This window comes from Fukomys damarensis, unplaced genomic scaffold (assembly GCF_012274545.1).
Source record: "Fukomys damarensis isolate Sample0158 unplaced genomic scaffold, DMR_v1.0_HiC HiC_scaffold_2, whole genome shotgun sequence".
In the NCBI taxonomy this organism is placed as follows: domain Eukaryota; kingdom Metazoa; phylum Chordata; class Mammalia; order Rodentia; family Bathyergidae; genus Fukomys; species Fukomys damarensis.
The window spans coordinates 23,062,672-23,085,688 of NW_022900914.1; the positions used below are offsets into that span (position 1 = coordinate 23,062,672).

At 35.8% G+C, this 23,017-nt stretch overlaps 1 protein-coding gene across 1 annotated transcript in view; it reads right to left on the bottom strand.

The window, feature by feature from the left end:
* Lrpprc (leucine rich pentatricopeptide repeat containing) overlaps nucleotides 1-23,017 on the bottom strand; it is a 108,653-nt gene that overhangs the window by 83,289 nt on the left and 2,347 nt on the right. Inside the window, exons 2-11 of the mRNA XM_010611499.3 lie at nucleotides 12,813-13,030; nucleotides 11,254-11,376; nucleotides 6,591-6,712; nucleotides 6,424-6,482; nucleotides 5,589-5,675; nucleotides 4,236-4,362; nucleotides 3,241-3,385; nucleotides 2,792-2,937; nucleotides 2,324-2,429; nucleotides 2,132-2,239 (exon numbers count right to left, since the gene is read on the bottom strand). Coding sequence (XP_010609801.1) covers nucleotides 2,132-2,239; nucleotides 2,324-2,429; nucleotides 2,792-2,937; nucleotides 3,241-3,385; nucleotides 4,236-4,362; nucleotides 5,589-5,675; nucleotides 6,424-6,482; nucleotides 6,591-6,712; nucleotides 11,254-11,376; nucleotides 12,813-13,030 — 1,241 coding nt within the window. The remainder of the gene's footprint in view (nucleotides 1-2,131; nucleotides 2,240-2,323; nucleotides 2,430-2,791; nucleotides 2,938-3,240; nucleotides 3,386-4,235; nucleotides 4,363-5,588; nucleotides 5,676-6,423; nucleotides 6,483-6,590; nucleotides 6,713-11,253; nucleotides 11,377-12,812; nucleotides 13,031-23,017) is intronic.

A 23,017-nucleotide genomic window follows, 5' to 3' on the forward strand; every position in this document is an offset into this window, starting at 1 on the left:
AAAAAAAAAAAAAAAAAAACCTAAAAAAAGACTAGGTCTAAATGGTAACTTTTCCATTTGTGCCACAGAGAAAATTACTAGTAAGATAAGCCAAGAACAACTCAATGTAAGTATCTTATTTAGAGGCAGAAGATATACAACCAGGAAAATTCAACAGAAATCCAATTATCCTACGGTGGAAAATTATGAGTTTAGTTTTATCTGTCACTAAATAGCTTTCTTTGATTTCTCAAAGGGTTTATTTTTTATTACTCTGCACATCCTCCATCACTGCAATCATTATCTTTTTTGTTATTTCTAACAATTAATATATGACTTTCACTACACAAAGAACAAGTCCACTATCCTATAAAAAAAATCTTAAATTATAAAAACTACATATAACATTTCCCTTTTTCATGAAGGATCACAGAACACATATTTCACTATCTTGAAAGATCTCCTCCACAGAAGAACGTAAGTTTTTTAAAAAATGAAAATCAATTGATAACCTCTTGTATGCTCAAGTCATTCTCAACAAAGCATAAGCTTCTGTATTTTTCCAGGTAATACCTTCACTGAGAAGATAATTTTCAGATGTTCTTAATGTAAAAAGAGGTACCTAATTTCTCAAGGATAGCTAGGAATTTTTATAAAATACATACAGCATAATACTTACAAGTCTATTATGAAGTTATAATGGCATAAAAAGACGATCCAAACAGGAAGACAGAAATAATCTATCCAACTCCCAGCACAACTGACAGCAAGATTACAGAACCTACCTAAGGTCAGTCTCTGAATCCCTCTGTGGCCGTCAGTTTGGTCATTAATTTAATATGTGTTTTCAACAAGGTAACTCTGAAATCTACATTCTCAGATTCTAAGAGAGATGAATTCAAGATAAAGCCCATTTTCTACTAGTTAAACTAGCTGTGACTATGGCAGGAAATTACCTAAATTCTTATATGTTTACCAAGTAGTAATAAAGTAGCAGCCAATTCAAGTCTAGATGCCATGATACGGTTCAGCAAAGCAAATTTACCTGATAAACACTTCAACAGGGCACCAAAAGTATTTTCACCCTGTGTAAACAATGCTAATAATATACCCAAAAGTTTGATGGAATGATGTAAACTTTCTATGCTTCAAAAATACTAAATTAAAGGTTACTTCTTGCAGCTTTCAGAACTAGAGGATAGACAAAGAGTTAATCAACTAGCATACTGTTTTCATAAAGACTTTTCTAAAAAGGATTTAGAGACTTTTACAGCCAGAAACAATTAGGGAATACTTGTTTCACTATTTCCTTTAAACCAGAAGACAGCTATGTATTTAAAATAAAATTGCAATACGAAAGTCTGCTAAAAGCACTTTTTTTGTTGTTTGTGCATTTTGTTTGTCACCTAATGTCACACTAACAACTCTGCATCTCATTCCAAAGCACATTATACTGTGAGATAAAATGAAAAAGACCATTTTTTGTTTCCCCAAGGGGGGAAGTACTTCTGTTAAAAGCACCTTTTTATGAGACTACTCTTTCTGAATTACCAGTAATGCAAACCAAGGAATTAGATACTGTACTCTAAAATTTAATATTTGTTCAATTCTTATTCATATCCTATAGACATCCCAGGTGTACAAGGGAAAAGTATGCTAAATGCTTAAACGTACTTAAGTACCTGGAAGATTGAACATTTCTGTCCTTCAATCAGCAGGCTGTCAGGTCATGAGCACTCATTTTATAATAAAAGTTTTCTTGCTTTTCCTATTATTGTAACTAAGCTCAGGTAAGAATAAACTGGTCCACAAAGAAAATGACCACACTTTGTTTTCAGGAACCAGATTACACATAACTTTCTTAAGACTAGACAAACTAATTTCAAACACTAAAGAGTTTTTAAAATAATGTACGACCATTTAAAACTAAACTCATAAATCTGAATATAATGATCAGAAGTAAGATTAAAAGTCATGTGTGCTTTTTTAAATGCTTACATAATACTTCACTACAATTTAACACAATTTCATATTCACACAAGATCCTAATACTCAAGAATAAGTATGCTTTCCCAAAGAACTCAATCCAACGTGTAAACAAACTTCTACACAGCTCTCTGAATCATTACAAATCAAAAAGGGAAAATCTAACCTTGAACATTTCTTTCTTTCTGATGTCCAGCTAGCAAAGGCCAGAAATAGTGAGTTCTGACAGGAAAACCTTCTTCTTTCAAAGTCTTTATTAGAGCTTTTGCCAAATCTGAAAGAGATATCACACAAAATAACACACAGGTGACTTCAGCAAAACACAATGATATTGGTTTTAATTAAAACAATACAGTACCTGTTTTCTTTTCTTGTAAAGCACAGCAGAGTGTGAACTGCAAAGCGGTAGTATGCATTTGGGCTTCCTTTAACTTCTTACAGTAGTCTATTAGTTTCTCTGAAGGCTGGGGAAAGAAAGTCATATCAACTACATTGGCAAATACTCTACTACTTAACCTTTTGAAAATATTCTACCATGGAGACGAAAATTTTGAACCTTTCATCATTTTTGTACCCCAAAATCTTGCAACACAAATACAGATTTTTATAATATTTATAATTTATTTAATCTTGTATTCTTTTCATTTTTTGTGGGTTTTTTTTTTTTGGTACCAAAGAATTGAACTCCGGTCCTTGAGCTTTGCAAGGCAGGTGGCGGCACCACTGAGCCAAATCCCCGGCCCTAATCTTGTATTTTTTTTATATTTTAAAAAATCTTATTTTACTGTCAATTACACCATCTACAAAGAAGAAATGAACTGGATACCGTATTCATAGTCACACAATGTCGTAAAAAGAAACTGCCAAAGTCAGTCAAATTGCCTTCCCTCGATACAGGACACGCTAATAAAACTTGCAATGCTGTATCTTCCAGTTTTTCAGTGACTAAAAGCAAAATGAGGTTCATTGCATCTGCAAAGAGAACAAAGACATCTTTATTAAAGTGAACAGTATTTTCACATGGCAAATATTACTAAAGACAAAATTAGAAACTGCAAATACCAAAAGGATATATGTCTGCCTAAATAACAATAAAACACTTGCAAATAATATCCCCACATCCTCATTAACTCCCATAATTTAGCTTATTAAGCTAACTTCTAAAAAATTTATGTTCACTGACCACAATCTATTTTTAGAGTATGCCCTTATGCCATGTAAGAAACAGAAATTCATACTTGTATAAAAATCATAGATAAAAAAAATTTTAAATACCTGGAATATATCTTCTTTCATAGCTAAGTTTTTCCAAAACTTCTGAAACATACTGGGGATAACCAGCTTTACTGAAGCTAAAAACAAGTTGCAATAAATCACGGTCCATAAGGTACATATCAGACTTCTGCACCTCCTCTAGAGTCTGCAAACAGTTCCAGAAATTACAATAAGTTAGAAACCAATGGTCTTTAAACTATTAAAGCTAAATAAAGGGCTGGGGATTTGGCTCAATGGTTCTGCTGCCTGCCTTGCAAGTGAAAGGGTCCCCAGTACCCACCCCAAACAAAAGCTAAATAAATTAAAATGCCACTATTCAAAAGTTTAGGAACAAATACCATCAAAAGATTTAGAACTTCTTTCATTTTCAGGGTTTTTTTTATTAGTATGTTTGCGGTACACATTCCTCGCAGCATGTGCAGTACATACTGCAGTATTTGCTTATACCTTTTTTTGTTTTTTTTGGACCAAGGATCGAACTCAGGACCTTGTGCTTGCGAAGCAGGCACTGTGCCACTGAGCTTACAGCCCTGGCCCTACACACTGCAATATGATTACATTCTTTGTGGGAGTTGGTACATGTACATAACATATCTAAATTCTTTTCTGATTCCTTTTCCCTCCTCTACCTCCCCTCTATCTCTTGGTTCCCCCTCCCTTCTGCAAAAGCTCCATCTCCCTATTTAAAACTTCTTTAATTAAAAAGGAAATATTTTGCTTAAACAATAACCATCATCACGTATCAGTGTCAAGGTACCAAACAAAGAATTTTCTTTAACTACCACTCTATAAGGAGACAGCTCTAAAAACAGTTCTGCACTTTTCTGCTTAATGTAAAACACAGGCTTATAAAAATGATTTTGGCCAGGGATTTAGCTCAGTGGTTTCACTGCCTGACTTGCAAGTACAAGGACCTGAGTTCAATTCCCAATACAAAAAATCCCAAATGAATAAAATAAAAACAATTTGGTTTATTTATATGACAGAAGTCATACCTGATTTACATGATCAATGTCACCCTTCTCAGCATATGCATTCAACAAAGCCAGGTATGTGTCTGGACCAGGCTCAATACCAGCCTCTCTCATTACTGTGAGAATATTTTCTGCATTCTCCATATCTCTAGAAGTAAATTCAAAAAAACATAAAATAGATTACTACAATACTGCAAAACATGATAAAATTAACCAATCTAAAGTGTGTTAGCAGCTGGGTGTGGTAGCACATTCCTGTAATCCCAACACTCAGGAGGATGAGGCCCGAGGATTACTCCAAGTTTGAGGCCAGCCTGGGCTACACAGTTAGTTCATGGCCAGCCAGCAAGACTTGTCTCAAAAAAACAAAACAAGCCAGGTGTGGTGGTGCACACCTGTAATCCCAGCACTTGGGAGGCTGAGGCAGGAGGATCGCTGTGAGTTCGAGATCAGCCTGGGCTACACAGTGAGTTCCAGGTCAGTCTCAACTACATAGGAGACCCTGTCTCAAAAAAAACAAAAACAAAAACAAAAACAACAACAACAAAAAAAACACATTACCAGTGTTTATTAAAATCAACCATTTTAAGTACTTGAATTATGATGCCATACAAAGGCAAATATATATTAAATTGATTGCATATTTTGAAATGAAAAACCTGCATTTTTCTAATGGTAGAGATTAAGCCAAGAGCTTTGCGCATACTAGGCAAGCACTACACACCACTAACTAAATCCTCATCCCTAACATCTGAAATTTTTATATGTAACTTTCCTTCCCCAATAAGTTATATTTAGATATTAAATAAAGTACAGTACTTATTACATTGAGTATGTTATGACTCAGATGTATTTACCTTATTTAAGAACATCATTAGGCAAATTCCTCTTGAAAAATAAAAATATCTTACTTCAATCAAGCTGAACTTTTTTCCTTTTTCAGTACCAAGAACTAAATCAAGGAGGATGGAAATGAGCCACATTCCCAAGCCTTTTATTCGTTACTTTGAGAAAGGGCTTCACTAAATCATGAAGTTGCCCATCCTGGGATAGAACTTGCAATCCTCCTACTTCAGCCTCCCAAAGTGCTAGGATTACAGGTATGTGCCCATCTTAAGGCCACGTTTTAAAAATGAATAATTCAAAAGTTTTGTACAAACAAAACCAAGTTATTAAATACCATTATGTTCCGACTCACACAGTACAGATCTTTTCTAAAGTGTAGATAAACTGTTATTTGAATTTTCTACAATTTTCTAAAGCTTAAGCCTTGGAGAGGCCACCTGCCTCTCAAGTGTAAGGACTCAACTTCGATCCCTAGTACCAAAAAAACAAAACAAAACAAAAACTAAAAAATCTTAGGTTGAATATTACCCAGCTTTTGCATGCCCCGTAACAAGAGCACTGAATACTGCCTCTGTAACTGGAAGGTCCTTAGTTTTCATAAATTCAAGAATCTTGCTGCAAAAAAAGAGAAATGACACTCCTTAAAAGTACACCAAAGACAGTTTTCACATGTATTCATTAGCCCTGGAATTGTGTTTATTTAATAAAATAACACATGCTTGTTTTAAAAACTACAATAAATAAAACTGATCCCTTTTTCATAAACCCTATTCTTTAAAGTATCAATAATGTCAAAATGCTCTTGTTAAAAATACTAGGTAGTTTTCTAAAGCCTAATCATTCTGCATTAGTAATTAACCTTTAAAAAGCACGAAGTCTAATAACACATCTACTTAAAAATAAGACTGCACATTTCCATTTATCCTTATCTCACAAGCCTTCAATCCAAAAGTGGCAGTGAACTACATATGCAGAGAATGTAGTTGGGACTGATTTTATATGAATCAATGAGACAAAGAACATTCCTAGTTTTACAAATGACCTGCTGAAATGTCTAAAAGCATTTTCCTTAGAAAACATTCTTTTCAAAGGTGAGAAGCCAGCTTTAATACATCAAGAATTTCATATCTCTGCTCCAAAGAAACAGCAGTATTTTTAATTAAAACAGCAATTTTTATCTTTCCCTCTTACACAATTTTATTTATCTAAGTTGCATTACCAAATTTAATATTACTATATTAAAATACTTATGAAATAATTATCCTTATTAAGATGGCACTACAAAAATAAGCAGAAAAAATATATTCTATCTTTACAAAATTTACAAATTTATTTGCATACACCTACATTTACAGCTTCGTACCTGGCACCTTCAATATCTCCTACATTACAGTAAGCAGCAATCAGTCTCTGGTAGGTCACCTGTCAATGAAATGGGCTGGTTAGTTTTTAATTTTTTTTTTTTTAGTTTAGAAAAAGGGGTGTTGGAGGAGATACAACCAGTCAATATGCGCAATAGTGTCTACTTACCCGATTTGGTTGAATGTTTTCTTCCTCCATTTTTGCCAGGAAGTCAGTAGGTGAAAATTTGTGTTTATTTTGAAGATAGACTTTGAGTAAAGCATTATAGTGACTCACATCATATACAGTACCTACAAATGAAATTTAAATCAGATTTTTACACCAACATTTAAAATCATATCCTTTATCACAACTGAAGTCATGTGTACATAAATTTTTACTGTAGCATTGCACCCATTTATTTTAACACTTAAATGCACATACTGTATACAAATATCCAGCCAAAACAGAGCAACTTAAGCATGTAAGACATAATAACTGAATTGCTGTACAATTATAAGTGACTGTTCAGATATTTAAATGGTCTCTTGGTTATGAAGCACAGTGTTTTCTTCCTGGTAGAAAATGTCAACATTTCTGTATTTAAGTGACTGAAAGGTTTTCCTATATAAAGCAGCCTTCACCGTGTCTCCAATGAATTGTGACTACAGTTCTTCAAAACAAGTGGCATTTTGTTGGCAATTTTTCTTATCTTACTACCAAGATACTCAACACCTTTGTTTGAAAGACTCTTTCCATTTTGGTTGCTGAACACCATTTCTAATCGACTAGCTTTACCAACTTGTATTCCCACGCCATTTTCCCTTTATGTCCATACAGCCTAGGGGAGTCCACATCAATTAGGGCTACCACTCAGCTGTGACACCATAATCATCATCTCAATCTAGGTTAATATGTTTCCCTAAGTTTTCATGAGTTAAATTTCACATTCTTTTCCAATTGCCTACGGCCTAAAGGCCTATAGTCATTAGTTGGTGTCAACTTATAAGATATTAGGCAGAAGAAATCTGTTCTATTAATATTTGTTTTCAGGGCCAGGGATTTAGCTCAGTGGTTCCGCCACCTGCCTTGTAAGTGCAAGGACCTGTGTTCGATTCCCAGTACCAAAAAAAAGAAAAAAGAAAAGAAATATTTGTTTTCATCTTAATAGACTTGGGAGGTATGTATCAAAAAGTACAGTGTGTTCAATATTTCAAAATATATTATAGTAAAAGACACATATTGACATTAACCGCCCCCCCCAAATGCTTCCCCCTTGCTTCAAACATACCCCATCATTCTTGCCATTTTCTGAAGCAGTCTGGAGGTCCTCTTTAGTGAGTGTCTCTAGTTGCACTGCTGTGGCTGCCTTAATGTGTTGAATGGAGTAAAAAACATTTCCCTTACATGGTCATTTTGACTTCAAGAAGAGCCAGAAGTCATTTGGTGCCAGATCCAGTGAATAAGGCAGTTGAAGACGCATGGTAATATTTTTATGAGCTTGCCTTCTGTTAGATGGCACTTGGCATCGGGATTCACTGTACTTTTGACCACACACATCATAAAAAAACACACAAAAAAACTTCTACAGCTGCTTCAGAAAGTGGCAAGAATGAAAGGCTAACTATGTTCCAAGCAAGAGATGGGATTATGAGGAAGGTTAATGGCAATGTATCTTTTACTATAATAAATTAATTTAAATATTCACTGTGTTTTTCAATCACCCCTTGTATTATGGTCTAAGCACTAGGTTACATGCTCCACATATAAAAGCTCACTCTTCACAACAGCTTTCAGGCAAGTACAATTATCCCCATCTTAAAGAAGAAAACTGACTTTCCATTTTTGCAGTGACCAAAGACAGGAACATCAGTAGGATGAACCTTGAAAGCCCAATTACTAACCACTGGAAAATTTTTATAAAACCATATAGGAAACCATGTGTTGGTCATTATCTCTTACATGCAACAAGGTTAACACAGAATGTCTGAAATTTTATTTTAAAAAATCATCAACTCAAGCTGAACCTTTAACAGTGGTTGGTCACAGCGCCAAGGTTGAAGAAAATGATATAATCTTATGAGGGAATTCACTTTGATTTGTTCCAGAAGTTAAGGAAACTGCTGAAAGCCCAGGTAAACAGCATTATTCTGTCTTTTCATGTACACGTTACTTAAGATCAGTGCCCAACACAACTCTCACAAAGTTTCAACTTTGTGACATGTTGGCATAACACGAAGTTCCATATGTGCCAAAATATTACATCTAGGGGCTAGGGATTTAGCTCAGTGGTTCCATCACCTGCTTCACAAGCACAAGGATCCGAGTTCGATCCCCAGTACAAAAAGAAAAATTACATCCATTCTTTTCCAAAATGTGAATTTTCTCTTAGAAAACTGTTTTAAAGTTAGAGTTGACATTAAATAAAACTGAAGGGTGGGAAATATGGGCTACAATTTTTCATTATAATCTTTACTGAATCTTTTGAATTTTGAACCATGTGGGGTAAAAGTCTGAATAAGGCACACTGGAAATCTATGAGGGATCTGGCAATACTAATTCAACAAGTATGTATCAAGCATCATTATGTACAAAGTACCACGTTACTGGCAAAGAGGAAAATAAACTATGAATTTCACTCTCATAAAAAATACAGTACTACCTATTATGTAAAGGTACAGAATTCCAATAATGAATATAACTGTATTGTATACCTAGATTGTACCAATAAACTCAATAAAAAGAAAAAAAATAAAATAAAATAAATTTTAAAAAATACAGTGTTGAGAAAACACCTGTCAAATAATTATAACAGAAAATAATATATATTTTAAATTAGAAACTTAATGTTACTATTACTGTGCAAAAGATCTTTCATATCTTAGTATATAACCTTTCTGCAACTATTTCTCCCATTTCCACATGCTTTTTAGACAGGGATTTAGCTCAGTGGTTCCGCCACCTGCCTCACAAGCGCCAAGGTCCCAAGTTAAATCCCCGGTACCGCGCCCCCCCAAAAAAGAAACTATCAACATGCTTTTTAATTACATGACAGTTATGTAGACTTTTTTTTTTTTTTTTTTTTTTGTAGTGTTGGAGATCAAATCCAGGGCCTCGTTCATGCTAGGCAAACAAATTTTGTCTCTCAACTATATCCCTAGCCCTAGAATTTTCTAATTTTTATAATCAATGCTTTAGCTTTACTTTCCTCCTCCTTTTTTACTTACAAAAATCCTTTTCCATTATGAAATTCATAATAATTCTTAAAACTTTTAAGAAATGAACTTGTCACCAAAATGAATTCTTAATAAATTCAAAACTGTAAGAATGGAATCTGGGCATGGTAGCACGTATATGTAATGCCAGCACTCAGGAGGCCGAGGCAGGCGAACTGCTCTGCGTTCAAGGCCAGCCAAAACTACATGAGATCTTGCCTCAGAAGACAAAAACAAAAACCTGAGAGGTGAGGATTTGTCTTTATTCTATTTCTTTCATAGAGGTCCCCCACATTTTTTGAAGGCTATCCGCAGGTAGTTTACATATTTGTGACTACCCTTAACTGGATCTTCTATCACTTTTACTTTATAACTAAAAATGTTAAGGATTCCCAAACATTTAACAGGTCCAACTAATTATTGTAAACTTATTTTCCAGAATTTTACAGTTAAACAATCATACCACCTAGTAAATAATTTCTAGTAGTGGTTCACATTTTGTTACACTATACAAAATACTTGTACTTGATAGTTTCAAATTTTAACATGTTAAAGAAGCATCCATGGCCAGGTGTGGTGGTGCACACCTGTAATTCCAGCACTCAGGAGACTGAAGCAGGAGGATCGCTGTGAGTTTGAGGCCAGCCTGGGCTAAATAATGAATTCCAGGTCAGTCTCAACTACATAGTGAGACCCTGTCTCAAAAAAAAAAAAAAAAAAAGCAGCATTCATTTATTCATTGGGGTTTTTTTTGGTACCAGGGATCAAACTCAGGTCCTTGTGCTTGCGAGGCTGAGCTAAATCCCCAGCTTGCGCCAGTTCGTCTTTAAGGTTTTTTAATGTCAGGAATGAGCAGGAATTTTATCAAAAGTTCTTTTAAATTATTTCAATTTTTTAATATTGCTATGTTCGTATAGTTCAAAACCGAAAAAGCACAAAAATGTAAAAACTGTATGCAGTGTTCATCATCCTAGAATACTGTATGCATTTGCATATAAGAAAAAGTATTGCTTCAAAATGGTATCATACTATATACACTGTTTTTTATCTTTTTATTTTGAATATCCTACCAGTATATGAAGAGATCCTACTTTTTTTTTTTTTTTTTTTGGTACCGGGGATTGAACTCGGGTCCTTGTGCTTGCAAGGCAGGCCACAGAACCGCTGAGCTAAATCCCCAGCCCCAGAGATCCTACATTTTTGAGTTGCATATTCTATTATAGATGCTCTATAATTTGTTTATCTAAACTCCAGAGACATCAGCATTGATCCAATTTTTGCTATTACAAACAAGTTACAAAGAAGAATATTCTTTTTCACATGTGAGTTTATCTGTATCTAAATTCTCACAAATGGAATTCCTTGGTCAAACTGTATGTGCAATTTTTAGTTTGATGGACCAAATACCCTTCAATTTCATTCTTAATTTTTTCACTTACCAAGGTTGTACTACTTGTTACAAAATTATTTTATTCTTAATGCCCCTAGATGTCACTATAACTCACCAAATAAAACATTATCAACAAATACAAGTAGCCCTTCCATAAAATTGAATTACAGTATTTAGGTAAAGAAATATTCTCTTACACAAAGAAAAAATACCACACCTTTTACACACATCACACAAACAGTCATACCCAATTCCTGAAGTTTGTTCCATATCTTATGGACAAAATCTGTTCTCTCCTGAAGACTTATCTCAGGTAAGAGGGAGCCACAGCTGCGCAGCAGAAGCAAGGCTTGATTACCACTTGGGTTACCTATGGAAAAAATGTTAATGGATAACATTTAGTGTGGTACCAATACCATATAGATAAGTATCAAATTTTAAACTGAAATTTATCAATATTCAAAAACCTTCTGGCTCAACAAAGATAATATTGAGAGCCTCCATAAATTAGAAAAATCTTACCCTTACCAGTTAAATTTTTTAATGTCTGCTTTCCTAAGAGATCTAAGGTTATGAAATCTTTGTAATCTAGACTACTCAATACAAAATCAGAACTTAATTTATAAGCAGTGCTTGCTACAATTCAAAGGCTAAGCTTATTCCCAATACCATATAAAAATGACACAAAGCATTATAATTAAACTCATGAGTCTCAAATTCAGGTTTATAACCAATTACAAAATATAACCTTTCTTTTTTTCAACATGTATAACCAGATATATGTCCCTAAAAGCTGACTTTCAGACAGAACAAAAACACTTATTTATGATTCTATTTATATGAAATATCCAAAATAGGAAAATCTCAGGGACAGAAAAAACTTAGTGGTTGATTAAGGCTGGGGTGGGATAGCTGTGGACCGATACGTAGGGGTACAGGGGTTTCTTTTTGGGGTGATGAAAATGTTCTAATATTGACTGTAGTAATGGGTGAACAACTGAATAAACCAAAGAGAGAAAGTGACAAAAATGTCTTCTAGTGTACATAATTGTAGTTATAATTCATATTTCTTTGGTATCACCCTCATCATCAAATTTTATACCTATGCTTCCTGATGTGACCGAAATCTATGAAAAGGCTTCAAGAAGCATTTGAGTCTTCTTAAAACTGTGTGCAAAATTATGTATATCTGTACGCTGACTAGGTGGGGATAGGAGAGTGAAGCTTCCAACAGTTTCTGTCACATTAATGAAGACATAAATGAAATAAATTGATTTTAGTAGTTAATAGAAAATAAAAGGGAAACAATGATCATTGGTCTTTCTGGAAATCCTGTCATATGTGGTCATCTCAGGGAAAGCTGATACTATACAAAGGAAGGTATGAAAAGCTAGTATCTTCCAAAACAATTTGCTACTGAAAGCAACTCTTCCCCTATAATCTATGAAAAGAAATAAAATTTATTTGCTAATTTTGAAATAAAGATCTAAAACAAAATATGCCTAAATGAGCTGAATAGTTAGGGATATCATAATCATAGTAAACAAAATTGAAAGCATCAAATATTAATATACTCTACAATGTTCGTCCCTTAAAAATACTTTTTAATTTAAACTGAGTATGGTAGTGCACACCTGTAGTCAATCCCACTACTTAGGAGGCTGAGGCAGTAGACATGCCACAAGTTCGAGGCCAGTCTAGGTTCCACTGTGAGTTCAAGACCAGCCTGAGCTACACAGCAAGACCCTGTCTCAAAACAAAACAAAACACCCAACTTTTTGTGAGGAACAGTAAATTTTCAAATACCTGAGTGACATGTGCTATCAAAGACTTTTTGCAAAAGCTGCTTTGTAATTCGGCCAGTTCTTCGGACAGAATTATCCAATGCCATTAGCGCCCAACTAAATTGATTAGTATCCCTCCCAGGGGAAGATGCATTCTTCCTAGGAGAAGCGTTTTCCTCTAGAAGATCATTCTTTCTTTTAGCAATGATGGTATACAGCCTGGCTTGGTTCAGTAGCTCTCTAAAAAATGAAACATAATTAGACTAAGTCAACTGCTATTTAAGTCACCTTTTTGAGCAAAATTTATACAAAGTTTTGAATGAGTTACTAAATTCCTAAAATTTTATGTGATACCAAAAATACTCAAGTACATATGAACTGATAGGAAATCATACACATAAATTGTATGCACAGTTAATTCCCTGAGTAATATTTTAAACAATCAACAACTGGGATCTCATCTGCACTGCAAGAGAAACCACCAACAGAGCTTCAAGACAACCTACAATGTAGGAAAAGTTTTATCAGCTGTTCCTCAGACAAAGGACTACTATCTAGATTATATAAAGAACGGAAAAAAAAAATCAGACCCCCAAAATATAAAGACCCAACTCAAAAAATGGGCATCTGAAATGAACTGACATTTCTCAGACAAACAAGTAAAAGCAGCAAATAAACATATGAAAAAAATGTTCATCATCACTGGTCAATCGAGAGATGCAGGTGAAAACAACACTAAGATTCCACCTCACCCCAGTAAGAATGGCTGCTATAATGAAATCAACCAATAACAAATGTCGGCAGGGTTGGGAGGAGAAAGGAATCCTTCTCCATTGCTGGTGGGAGTGCAGACAGGTACAACCACTGTGGAAATCTATGTGAAGATACCTTAAAAAACTAGGATTAGAGGTCCCATTTTGCTCAGTGGTATAGTGTGCGCTTAGCATGTGCAAGGCTCCGGGTTCAAGTCTCACAACACACACACACAAGTTACTGCTTTCCTATCCTGGAAAACTAGACACAAACTGAATAACTTATGTTGCATGAAAGGACACTACACCAGAAGTTGTGCCACAAGGTAATGTAAACAACTGATAGCAGAATAGATGATCTACCACTGTGATTTGTAGGAAATCACAACTACTCTGGCTATCAATGATTCCAACTATACAAATAAATAAATTGGAAAACAATGGAAAATATCAGGACACTATCCAAATAAGATTTTAGGGGAAAGTGTTGCTGCTGGGGATTCCAGGACCTTTTATATACTAGGCAAATATTCCACTACTAAAGCTACATGCCTAGTACACAATGTCTCACCTTTATAAAACTAATGATCAGCACATTGTTAGTAATTGACTAAGGTTTATGAAATGAACCGAATTACTTAAGTGCTAGAGCCGGTGGTGAATGCATGTAATCCCAGCATGCAAGAGGTGGAGGCAGAAGGATCTCTGTGAGTTCAAGGATAGCCTGGTCTAGTGAGTTCAAGGCCAACCTGAACTACATAGCCAGATCTTGTCTCAAAAAAAAAAATTAAGTGCTAGATCACTAACTACAAACTATGTAAGATTCTTATCCCTCCCTTTCCAAAGGTTTCCATGACCATTTATCTTTTACTATAGCAGTTATTAAACTATCCCCTTATTAATGTTAGGGAAACATATAATAGCATTTTATATCACCCAGGATAATGTGTGAAGTTCAGGTGAGTGTGAAATCATATTACTCAAAAATAAAAGCTGAGTAATGAAAAAATTTCAAAATGGTAGTCAAGTATATTTGCCTGCTTTTCACACAATGCAAATGTAGTAAATGTTTAAAAAGAGCAAAACAGTGGTTCTGGCGCTTGCCTCACAAGCACAAGGACCTGAGTTCCACCCCTGGGACCAAAAAAAAAGCACAAAAATAAAACTTTTGCTAATACAGCCACTGCTCCCTCTGCCCCATTGAACCCCTGGCCTTCACACTGATCTATATCCTCAGGCCTTTTTTGAAGCAGGCTCTTACTAAATTGCCCAGGCTGGGTTTGAACTTGCAATCCTGCTACCTCACCCACCCACAGTGCTGGGATTACAAGTGTGTACCACCATGCCCAGCCTAAAATACAGTCTCAAAATGTCAGCCAAATACAAGATTCAGCCAAAAGATATTCTCAGCATTCTCAAGCTAATTTTTCTCACAAATAGGTCTTTAATGACATGAAGTTTCCTTCATTAAGTGTGTACAGAAATCGATGTACTATAAAAGTGGGGCAGGGAAAGGATTATATATTTAACCAAAGGACTCTCCAGGATTTTGAACATTAATTATACAATCTGGATTTTATTTTTACAGGATGAAAACCTTTTACAGTGATGAAATCCTGGGCCTTGCTAGTGCATGCTAGGCAAGTGCTGTACCACTGAGCTACATCCCTAGTCAGAACTTATTTTTAAATCCACCCTTAATACACTTTGAGAGAAACAAGAACTTCACAATGGGCACAGTGTGAAAGGAAGGAAAAGAGACAACTCTAGGATTAATTCCCACTGGTCCATACAGGTAGGAACCTACATCAGGCTTGAACAAGCTGGAACACGTGGCCTCCAAATCCTAATGACCAAAGCAAAACGCAAAAGTAATCATCTCATCCAAATCTCGTTAATAGCATCTTCACACTTTTGAGTTAAATGCCTCAGGTTCCCTCCTAAGACCACTAATATTCCAAATACCCATGAATTTCCTCTGGTAAAATCTGGCATTTAAAAAACAGCTATTTTTAGGGCCAGAGATTTAGCTCAGTGGTGTTGCCACCTGCCTTGCAATTACACGGTCCTGGGTTTGATCCCCAGTACAAAAAAAAAAAAAGCTATGTTTAGGGCCAGGGATTTAGTGTTTCCACCACAGGACTGGCAAGTGCAAGGTGCAGAGTTCAATCCAGGTACCAAAAAAAAAAAAAAAAAAAAAAAAAAAAAAAATTTTTTTTCCCCCAAGCCAAAATGATGGTGCCACATGGTGGTAGTTGTTTTATTATTTAAAAAAAAAAAAATACATACATATATATATACACACACACACACACATATATAGTTGGGCCTGGGATTTAGCTAAGTGGTTCCTCCACCTGCCTCACAAGTGCTAAGTACAGAGTTCATTCCCCAGTACAAAAATAATAATATGTGTTCATATTTCAAAATAAAGATACAAGAACCACACTATTATAAACACTTCCACAGAATTTCCATTTTAAGGTTGTATCATTTTTCTAAAAACCACTGAACCAAAATCGAACAAACAAAAATACTCCTGAACCATTTACTAAAAAAATACTGAATTTTTTGGAGCATTTTTAGGCTTACGGAAAAAGTACACAAAATACAATAATCACATACCTTCTTTTCTCTCCAGTTTTCCCCTCTAACATATACTGTCGGTATTATTTATTTATTGTTACCAGGGATGAACTCAGGACCTTGTGCTTGCAAGGCAGGCACAGGCATAGTGCCACCGAGCTAAATCACCAGCCCAGTATCCTGTATTTATTATAAGTCATTAACTGATGTTGATCACATTTTTACTAACTAGGGTTCATTATTTACATTAGGGTTCGCTTTGTGTACACATTTCTATAGGGTGGCAAACATAACACACCCACCATTTTGGTACCAGGGATGTTACTGCTTCCTACGTTCCTCCTAGTCATCCCTTTCACCTTTCTCCTGAACATCTGGCAAGCACTGATTTTGTTTGTTTGTTTGTTTGTTTCTAGGGTTTTGCCTTTTCCAGAATATTATATAGTTGCACTATAAAGTATATAGCCTTTTGAGGTTGGCTTCTTTACTGTTAACAATAGGTATTTAATGTCCTTCCGTGTCTTTTCATGGTATAGCAGCTCATTTATTTTTATTGCTATATAACGTTCGATTATACACATATACACAACTTGTTTATCCATCCACTGATTGAAAGCCATTTTGGTTTGCTTCCAGTTTGGGGCACTTATAAAGCTACTATAAACATTTGTGTACTCTTTGTGGGAACATAAATTTTGAACTCATTTGGTAAGCCCGACTGCCAAATTATCTCATAAAACAGCTGTACTATTTTATCTTTCTACCACTAGAATCCATGTTTCTCTATATCCTTACCAGCATTTGGTGTTTTCAGTGCTGTGAGTTTTAGCCAATCTAACAAATGTGGTATATCACTATTGCTTTAATTTATAATTCTCTAATGACACACAATCATAAACATCTTCTCACACCTATCTTCTATGCATGCCGCTTGTCTGGTAAAGTATGTTCAGATTCTCCACCCATTTTTTTAAATTGTAATGTAATTGTTCTTATTGTTGAGATCTTTGGGTTTGTTTGCTTTTTCAGCTGTTTTTGTTTTTATCTTTTGTCTTCTGAGAATTATGTAGCCCACGCTGGCCTTGAACTCAAGATCCTCCTGCCTCAGCTTCCTGAATGCTAGATTACAGGACTACAGTACCACAACTGGCCTACTGTTGAGTTTTAGAAGTCCCATAATTTTTTATGGTATCAACTTTAAAAAAAGTATTACTTGTTCCTTTTTAACCCTGAATGTACACCACACTAATGATACATGTCCTTAAAACTCTTCATCTTTGTCTTCCTCACTATGAGCCAGTTTAAGTGTCACTTTGGAGCTATCAGAGTTGAATGAAGGTGAATAAGGAAAGAGAAGCATTAATAACAGGTAATTACTCATATGTGTTCAAACTCATTTGGCTGCAATGGAAGACTCACAATTTTGCCAAGTGGTAAAAATTAAACCTAGACAGGGAAGTTGAGAGTAGATAATGGAGAATTTTCAATAGCAGATATGGAAGGAATTTGGACTTTATGAAATGCTTATAAAACACAAAATTGATTTCCACAGATCTGCTGTCTAAGCTTATTGTACTGTTTTAAAAATAAGAGATCTCAAATTCACCTTTATGTTCAGAAATCTCCAATTTAACTATTATACTTGCATTTCCTTAGTATGATAATATTGTGAATTAATCAACTGATTTTCAATGTCAAGCCAGCCTGCACACATGACCACTTGGTTCTGCTGTATAATAAACTGAAAGATCTGCTGGAGTTTTCATGTCAAAAATTCAAAAAGGTGAGACCACCTCCTAAAAGTGGCTGGTACTCATTTCAAACCTCTCCCCAGCTACCTACTATATAACACGATTACTTTGTTCCCTACAATGCAAACTTTTTAAAATATTTTTTCATTTTTTTGAGACAGGGTCTCACTATGTAGTTCAGACTGCTCTGGAACTCACTGTGTAGCCCAGGTTGGTCTCGAACTTGCAGCGATCCTCCTGCCTCAGCCTCCTGAGTGCTGGGATTACAAGAATGTGCCACCAGCCTGGCCTCAAATGCAAACTCTTAATATAATTATTTCACTGTTCAATCTCTCATCCTTCACATCTCATTTATAGAAACCTTTTTCTGAGGGTCTTAATGGAACCAGAATACAGAACTCCCCTGAGAATTCAAGGTTCAGTTCAAGGCCTCAGCTGTTCCCAGATTTTTCCTTAGAACCTAATAACTGTTCATGGAAATTGCAAATATCCTCCGCAATGTGGGGGGAGGGGCTTACAAGTAGCCAATCAGAGAGTTACTCAGTTATCCTTGCTGCTGATTGGCTGCTGTCCCGTAATCTATCCAGCAGATGTACCAGCATTTCCACACCACAACAGGTTGCTGTACTACATGTAAGCTATGTCATGTTCTTGGTTTTGTTATTCTTAAAGCCCTGAGATCCCTAAAATGCCACCAAACTCACTGCACCTTCTAAGCCTTATGGTAATGAACCTAAGCACCAGAAGTTTAACATACTCTGGGAGAAGGTTGAACTACTGGATTTGCTCTGGAAACTTAAAAGTTATATATGCCACAGTAACAAAATAGGCATTTATTGGTCTTTTCCTGTTATCTGAAATTTGCAGTTTTTCACAATTTGCAGGTGCTCTAGGAACTTAACCCCCGTGAACTCTGGTGGGCCACTGTACTTGGATTTTTACTATTAACTCATTAGTTTCTCAGGCTTCAGCTTCTCATCACACAAGAGCCTAACGGATCATCCCTAAAACTATCTTTCTTCCTGTTATTCCCCCTTTGAGAACCTATAGTTGCTGTTTCTGTCACATAAAGTTCTTAAGCCAGGCAAAATAGCGCAGGAGGTCAGGGCAAAACAACCTAAGGCTGCCAGGGGTGGTGGCACAAGCATGGATTACATGCTCCAGTAATTAGGAGGCTGAGGCAGGAAGATCCTGCAAGTTCAGGGTCAGCCTTGGCTACATAGTGATTCATGGCCAGTCTGAAATACATAGCGAAACTCTTGTCTCAAAAAAACAAAACAGACAAAATTAAGCTATTTTAGGGCCAGGATTTAGGTCAGTGGCACCGTACCTGCCTAGCAAGTGCAAGGTCCCCAAGTTTGAGACCCAGTCCCCCCCAAAAAAAAGTTATTTTACTTAATTCAAAAGATATTTATTGAGCACCTTTCTATGTACACAGCACTATGCTAGGGTCTCTAGTGAGTAAATTTCATAATCAGTTAAACTTATTTTTAAAATACCAATTGTGTTAGTACTATGAAGAAAATTAACAAAGGGCTATAACCAAAATACATACATACATACATACATACATACATACATACATACATAAATACATACATAACAGCAAGTCTGTATTTTAGATAAATGTTTAAGGAAGAGAACATTTAAATGTTTGGTCTAAAGATGTAGAGGACCACCCATCAGGGTAGCAGAGGATGAAGGTTCCAGGCAGAAGAACAGTCTAGTAACAGGCCAGCTAAATGAACAGCAGAGGGCACCAGTGATAGGCTAGAGAGGAAAGAGTGCTACATCATGGATTCTGGGACTGTGTTCTAGGTACAGATTTTTTATCAAAATATGTATTTGTATCAAACTGTGCTGAAGGTTTATAACCAGGTGTGGTGCAATCGATTTGTTATACTTGTGAAAATTAAGTGAGATGATGCAGTGCTTCCAAATTATCACATTTCTAGCCATGATGACTGTAGACAGCATTTAGGCAAAGATTTTCCATTTCGGTAAATTTATTTTTTTAAATAATGAAAAATAACTATCACACCAAGCTCTTTATTTTACCAACATTTTTGCTTAAGACAAAATTAAATTTAAATCTAAGTCAACGTACTGTAAAGCATTAAATATAAATAATTCTGACAAAAAATATGAAGGCAATAGACAAATGTCCAAAAATGTGCAAGTATACATAAAAGACCAGGCAAGGCAAGCTTAACAAATATCAACTAAGTATTTACTAAAGCAATTTCTTTTTTAACGAATTAGCAAAAAATTACAAGACATTTAAAAAGGCCTATTCAAAGCCAAACTGCAATTTAACAAAATGTAACACTGGGAAAGATACTGGGTCTAAGCACCAGATACTTCGCTCAAGAAAAATTCCACCTTAGGGGCTGGGTGTGCAACTCACTGGTAGAGTGCCTGCCTGCCTAGAAGGTATGAGCCTCTGGGTGCCAACCCCAGTGGTGTGGCGGGGTGGCGGGGGGACCCACACACATGAGGTATGATCAAAATATACAGTGAATGTTTAATTTTTTAAGGAGAGAAATTATTACAGTAAAAGACACTACCATTAATTTCCCCTCAAAATACTCACCCTAGCTTCATACACACTTATCCCAGCATTCTTGCCACTTTCTGAAGCAGTTCTGGAAATTATCCTTTGTTAGTACTGTTTCTATCTATCCCCAGTTGTAGTGTAAGTAGACTTTGTCAAAACCCATACTCCTCAAAATCCTCCAGAGTTCCAAGCATCAACTAACCAACCATGGTAGCAAGAAATAAACTGGTCTTTGCAGTATCAGCTTCCACCATGTCTGACAGGGTAAAAGTTTAACGTCCAAGTCTTCAGGGACTTCGGTACTCTCAGAAAATCAATATCCATTACCATCTATCCTCTAAAACTCAAGTGACCCTTTACCACAAAACTGCTCTTCTCTCTGAAATACAACAGTACAGTATTATATTCTTCTCTTACGGACAGCACATATATAATAAGTATAAAGGTACCTATCAGTTTTCTGTAATTTATAAATTTACACAGGGAGTACAGGTGGAATCTTAACAGACCAACCCAAAGGACTCTAGCAGTCTTCATATCTGTTGAGAAGATTTTTCTAAAATAAGAGGTAAATGGGCTGGAGATTTAGCTCAGTGGTTCCAGCACCTGCCTTGCAAGCACAAGGATCTGAGTGTGATCCCCAGCACCAAAAAAGAAAAAGGTAAAAAGGGGCAAGTTTTCTAATTTTAGGAGTCACACCATTCTGTTGTAAAGTACTATGTGATTTTCACCTCTGGGACTATCGTCAGTCTAGATGCGTCCACACAGATTTGGCTCAAAACTTATCTTTCCTCTGAAGCACATGATTATTATTCTAAAATCTCACACAAGAAATAAATGAGCAGCTTCTAATCCACAAGTATGAGAAATGTTCATTCCTTGCCCTCCTCACAGAGAACAGGTAACAGCCGAAAGCATTTGGTTTTATAAAAAGTGCTAAAATGGGGAAATGAAGACCAAGACCAAAGAACATGGGAAGTACACACTTTTTGATGCTTCAATTTTGAAGAGAGTAATAAATTCTGATAATTTCAATAATTTTCATCTGTTCTCAGACAGGATTTATCTGGAAATAAACATGAATTTGCAGAAACACTATAGTACACGAATGGGTTACATACCCTTTAATCTTTTTATCTCACGATAGTCCTTTCTCAATGTTTAAGATGTTCATGGATTAACTCAACAAACATTTGACACCTAGTACTACATACTACAAAATTAGACATCATGGGAGGCAAAAAAAAGAAAAGTAAGGCAAAGTCCCTGCCTTCTAGGAAATGACAGTCAGGTCTGGAGTGTTGGTGGTTACTTATGTGACAATGTTAATGGTTATTTCAGTGATAAGAGGATCTATGAGGAGGGACAAAAAGCAGTCAAATGGGAGGAGTCAGGAAAAGTTTAACAGAGAAGGGAGCCATCCAGTAGGGAGAATCAGAGGCATATCCCAAGGGTGAACATCACATTCAAAGGCAGACACATGAATCATGGCCCTTCAGTCTTTCTAATTCATAGAACATCAGCATTTTTATTATGTGCAGGCACATTAGAAATGTACAATCTCAAAAAAAAATAAAATAAAAAGGGGAAAAATACAAATGCACAACCTCAGTCTCCTGACTAATGCTGCTCATTACAATTTGAGAAGCCCTGCTGCAAAGTCCTCAGAGTAGTTTGGTCCTGTTCTAACACAGGAAGCCTAGGAACACTAAGAAGTAAAGCTCCAGAGTCATCTCCAGCATAAAGTACCCACGCTAGCATCTAGACCTTACCCTGGAACCAGCAGAAGCTACCTCAGTCAGGGCTTAACCACAAATAGGAAAATGACATGATCAAGTTACCAGGGTTACTAAGGATGATGAGGGGTGAAGGAGAGGGTCCTGATTCCAGATGAAGTAGATCTCACAGGATTTAATCATCTGTGCAATCAGTAAATGAAGGAGCAGTGCGATATGAATGAGAAATCTAGCATAAAGATCCCAAGGTTACTTCTGGGAAACAGTGACATTCCCAAAAACTAGAACACAGAGTGAACACATTTGGGGGGAAAGTTGAGTCCAAATTGAGATATACTGAATATGATCTTATCTGAGCCAGGGGAGACAGCTAGGAGACAGTGCATACCATGAGAGTAAACAATGTTATCATCAGAAAGATATGTAGGGGCTATTGCCCTGAAAATAAAGAGGCCACTCCCAAGGAAAATGAAAAAAGCGATATAAAACATAAAACGATCAAGGGCAAAACCCCAAAGACATGACATTTAACATGTGAACATGAGAAAAAGAAGCAACAAAGTGAGAATTCTAATAAGGAAAGAAAATCAAGAGTGATACCATCAGTGCCAAGAAAAGGGTCACAAGAAGGGGAAATTAGGAGGCAGAGTAATACATTAGAGGTTTAAAAAAGTAGGTACGATGTCCTTTGTAAAGTAAATAAACACATTTCACACACACACATATATATATATAAATGATTAAATGGATATAAGTATATCAATTGTTCTGTAAGAATCAGGGTCCTTTTTAGTTTTTTTTCCTCCCCTGTATATTTTTTTTTTTTTTTTTTTTTTTTTTTTTAA